Consider the following 4,458-nt stretch of genomic DNA (forward strand, 5'->3'; position numbering starts at 1 on the left):
GAATAGAAGTACCCAAATCCCAATGGGCCGCACCACAGAAGATGGCTGAGAACAACAGGGCCAAGGTGCTGTGGGACTTCAGCTTCCAGACTGACAAACAGGTCCTGGCCAACCAACCGGACATAGTGGTGGTAGACAAGGAGCAGAAGAAAGCGGTGGTGATAGATGTGGCCATACCAGCAGACGCCAACATCAGAAAGAACGAACACGGAAAGGCTGAAAAGTACCAAGGGTTGAAAGAACAGCTGGAGCAGATGTGGAAGGTAAATGCGAGCGTGATCCCTCGGGGCAGACCCCCAAACTGGGGGAGTGGCTCCAACAGATCCCAGGAACAACATCAGAAGCCTCAGTCCAGAAGAGCGCAGTACTAGGAACAGCTAAGATACTGCGCAGAACCCTCAAACTCCCAGGCCTCTGGTAGAGGACCCGAGCTTGAGGATGACACAGATACCACCCCAAGAGGGTGAGAGGGAAGTTTTTATATATATATATATATATATATATATATATATATATATATAGATATACGCGTTTACTGCCTCGCTACAAATCAGCATACATGCACATGTATAATAAGTGCAACAAATTTCACCTTCAAATCAGACATTTTATTCTGTTGCTGCAACCTTCAAAAGTTACTCCATGATCAGATAAAGTAATTCATTTCACATTATTGTCCCAATCCGATGAAGAACGTGTCAGTACACTTAGGTCTTCTGTCATGTGGTGCAATACTATGACAACTGCTCCACAGGTCGCATCTGCACATCTCCAATCTGAAAGCAAAGATATGTAAAGGTTATCTCAGTATGGGTAAACTATTGATTTTCAACATTAAAAGAGCAAAGGTTGAAAACAAATGCAATAAACCACTAGAGAAAGTACTAAAACTATGTACAAAAGAGATGAATTCACATACCTGCACATGGGGAGGGGCACTCAGGACGTATGTCACAGAATTTGCAACATCGATGGCTTCCAAAGGCTGTAAGAGAAGTGGAATAACATACTTATAAGGTCCAGATACTGTTTATTCTAGTAATTATACCAACAATACTCTGGATGTAGGCATATTTTTTACCTTAAATTTGGTATATGAAGCAGCAGCTTTATCAGGATTGTCCTTGTAGAGCCGTGGACCAAATTCTGTCTCCACCACACCGGGAGAAATACACTGAAAAAAAAGGATTATCAAAAATTAGTCATGTTCACTTGTCTTCTAATTATAATGATGCTTGGGGAGGATTTTTAGGTTCAGCTTGGTTTTAGACGCACAAAAGCACAAAAGTATATTTTTAAATGCAGACAGACAGTGATTAATGTCTTACTGTGGCTCTGATGTGAGTGTTTGCCTCACGCAGCTCCTGTCTCAGGCCCTCCGTCAGGGCTGTCACAGCGTACTTGGTGGAGCTGTAGAAATGTACGTCAGCGCTGTGAACGATACGATGCCCGCTCATGCTGCAGAAAGAAGATATACGAAAAGTTAGGTCCATAAATTACACTGTGATAATAAAATACACATCACGAGTAAATAAAACTGTACCTGTTTATGTTTATGATATGCCCATCGTCAACATTTCTTTCTTTCATTGACTGATACGCTTCACGTGTGCAGATAGACAATGCAAGAACGTTCACCTGCAAGACACCAAGCAGAAAGGTCAGAAATAGGGAAAGATTGTGGCATTAAAGGTCCACTGGGTAACATTTAGGAGGATCTATTGGTAGAAATTCAATATTAATAACTACGTTTTCATTAGTGTATAATCTCCTGAAAATAGGAATTATTGTGTTTACATTATCTTAGAATGAGCTGTTTTTATCTACAGATGCTACAGGTTGCTTTCCATGGAGTCTGCTATGTTGAACCAGCATGTTTCTACAGTAGCTAAGAAGGGACAAACCAAACACTGACTCTACATAGGGGCATTTGCGTTTTTACTTTTGTGGCCACCATAGTTTCTCCTTCACACTTGGAGGGGAGGGTGAAGCTACTAGATTCTACACACTGGTTCTTCAATACCTGATAATCCAGATCCAGAGGCAACACAATCTCACAGATATTTAAATAAGAATTTTTGAAGAATTTTGAAGATTTTTATATCTTTTTATTATTTTAATACTGAAGCTTTAACTCTGACTTGGAGTAGGAAGGCACAGATGCGACTAATAACAATGGCTCTGTTCAAGTGTCCCAGTAAGTTGTGACTGTGTGTCAGTGAACCAGAGTGCTTAACACCTGAACCTGAAGCAGCTAAATGGAATTCATCCATCAGTATGTACACATGTGTCAAAATATATTCAGTGAAAATTAAAATTAATAACGTCTATAATAATAACGGCTTATATGGCTGCTCTAAGAGATGAGGTTAAACAAGAGCGCCATCCAACTAGAAGCCAAAAATATTGCAGTTTAAACACACATATTTAATTCTATGCATTATATTTCATTTCTAAATTAAAATAATAAGTTCTTACATCCAGCATGTTCTTCCAGCCGCTGGTTTTGCCATTTAACAGTGACTCTGGATGAGCCAAGCCAGCGTTGTTGATGCACACATCCACACCTTTGTGCTGCGCTTTGATGGCGGAGAACATGGACAGAATCTCCTCCTCGTTGGTCAAGTCACACTTGAAAGGCACCAAAACACCACTGTGACCTGCACTCTGACACTCGGCTGCCAGTTTCTGAAATCAAAACAAAAAAAGATGTCAAGCAAATCAGCTTTATAATAACTTACTGGTAAGGAGTGTAAGAAAACTGTGGAGAAAACTAAATGAAATTTTTTAATTAGATAGTATTTATGATTGTTAAATTTTTTGTAAAAATACATGCAGTATTTTTATACTGCTCAAAAATTCATCCGAATTGCTTGTTTTACACAAACCTCCTGCAGTTATTTGGGTTCACTGTACAGTTTATCATCTGTTATTGTTATGCATTGAATATAATATGAAATATCCATCAAGTGCGTGTCAATTAGTCAGTGGTCGTCAGTGAAAAGGGGTCCCTTCAGGATAAAGGTTGGGGACCACTGGTACACTCATTCAATTAATTGTCTCGTCTGTGTGGAATAAAACCGCTCTGCCTCTTTAAAAAGGTAAATTTTTTATTTCATAAAACTGTTTTTATGACGTTAGTGGAGGTGGCCCTCCTCCACTATAAAAACACTGTGTTAACTCATCCATTGACTGATGGATGATGTATTATCTTATCAAAACCACAGTAAGGTTAGAAAAGAGAGGTTTCTGTTAATGGAGATTTATATTTACAGTTAAGGGAAAGAGGAATACTTCATGTTTTTGCCATCCCTTGATTTAGTTTGCACCACTGTGCCTAATCCAAAGAGATCACGAGAATCATCACATTTTTGGTAGCTGCCCACCCTCTCTATCTTACATAACACTGACACAGCAAAAAAATATTTGTATAACCCAGAAACTTTTAATATAGTTTAAGTTTGTGCAGGAGCCATATTTGTGTTTTATTGTGCAGCATACAGAACACTTGAGTAAGCCAATAGCTGGTGTTAATTTACAGTGAGGAAGACTTTAAAAGTGCACTGACATTTACCAACGAGTTCACCTCTGTCTCTACACTTTCACTTTCATACTTCATCAATAGGCCTCATGGCATTAGGGCTTTGTTTGATGCACCTCTCTGCTACTGTCACATTAGTTGGTAATTCTCACCCATTGATAATAAATACATACATACATACATACATACATACATACATATATACATATATATATATATATATATATATATATATATACATATATATATAAGTTCTCACCTAACGTAGACTGCTACTGATTGAATCTCCTCCAAAGTGCAATAAATAAGTTTTAAGTTCAGAGCAAACCTGTATTTTCTCGACGTCCCTGGCACAGCCCACCACCTTCATACCGTACCGGACCAGCTCTTTAGCGATGGTCGCCCCGATCCCGACCGAGGCTCCGGTCACTAGAGCCACTCTGCCCCTCCAGCGGTCCATCACACACCGTTAACCTGCAGCAAACACAACAAGAAAACCTCCTCACAACAGAGAGGAAAGTGGCAGCAGAACCGATCCACTGCTCATACGGAAATGGGCTCCTGAACGCAGCACGACGGATGCGGTTCAATACGTCACCGTGCTGCATTCACTTCAACTACGAACTGTAGGATTTCGTTAAAGCGGGTCAGATGTCCCCAACCTATCATTGTGTAAACTGACGATCTCTGACTAAGTGATATTTTTATATTCATTGCATAACTATAACAGCAAAGAACAACTGATAAACAATGAACTCAAATACTGAACACAGTAACTGCAAAACTATTTGGATGAATTTCGAGCAGATTATTTTCTGTGAATATTGCATCAGAGATGAGTTTTCCTGATATTTGTAGGTACTTTTTTTAATTCAATTCACTGTTTGTATTATGATTTTTTTTTCAATCATGGCTTC

At 39.3% G+C, this 4,458-nt stretch overlaps 1 protein-coding gene across 1 annotated transcript; it reads right to left on the reverse strand.

Moving 5' to 3' along the window:
* Positions 1–586: 586 nt before the first annotated feature.
* On the reverse strand, positions 587–4,122 carry LOC127362485 (dehydrogenase/reductase SDR family member 11). Its single transcript, XM_051398252.1, has 7 exons — positions 3,870–4,122; positions 2,479–2,688; positions 1,544–1,638; positions 1,329–1,458; positions 1,082–1,174; positions 920–985; positions 587–776 (listed from the first exon to the last, which is right to left on the reverse strand). Exons 1-7 carry the CDS (start codon positions 3,999–4,001, stop codon positions 735–737), a joined length of 768 nt encoding a protein of 255 aa, XP_051254212.1. The 5' UTR covers positions 4,002–4,122; the 3' UTR covers positions 587–734.
* Between the last annotated feature and the right edge of the window lie 336 nt (positions 4,123–4,458).

Source organism: Dicentrarchus labrax, unplaced genomic scaffold, assembly GCF_905237075.1.
Source record: "Dicentrarchus labrax unplaced genomic scaffold, dlabrax2021, whole genome shotgun sequence".
NCBI classification, from domain to species: Eukaryota; Metazoa; Chordata; class Actinopteri; family Moronidae; genus Dicentrarchus; species Dicentrarchus labrax.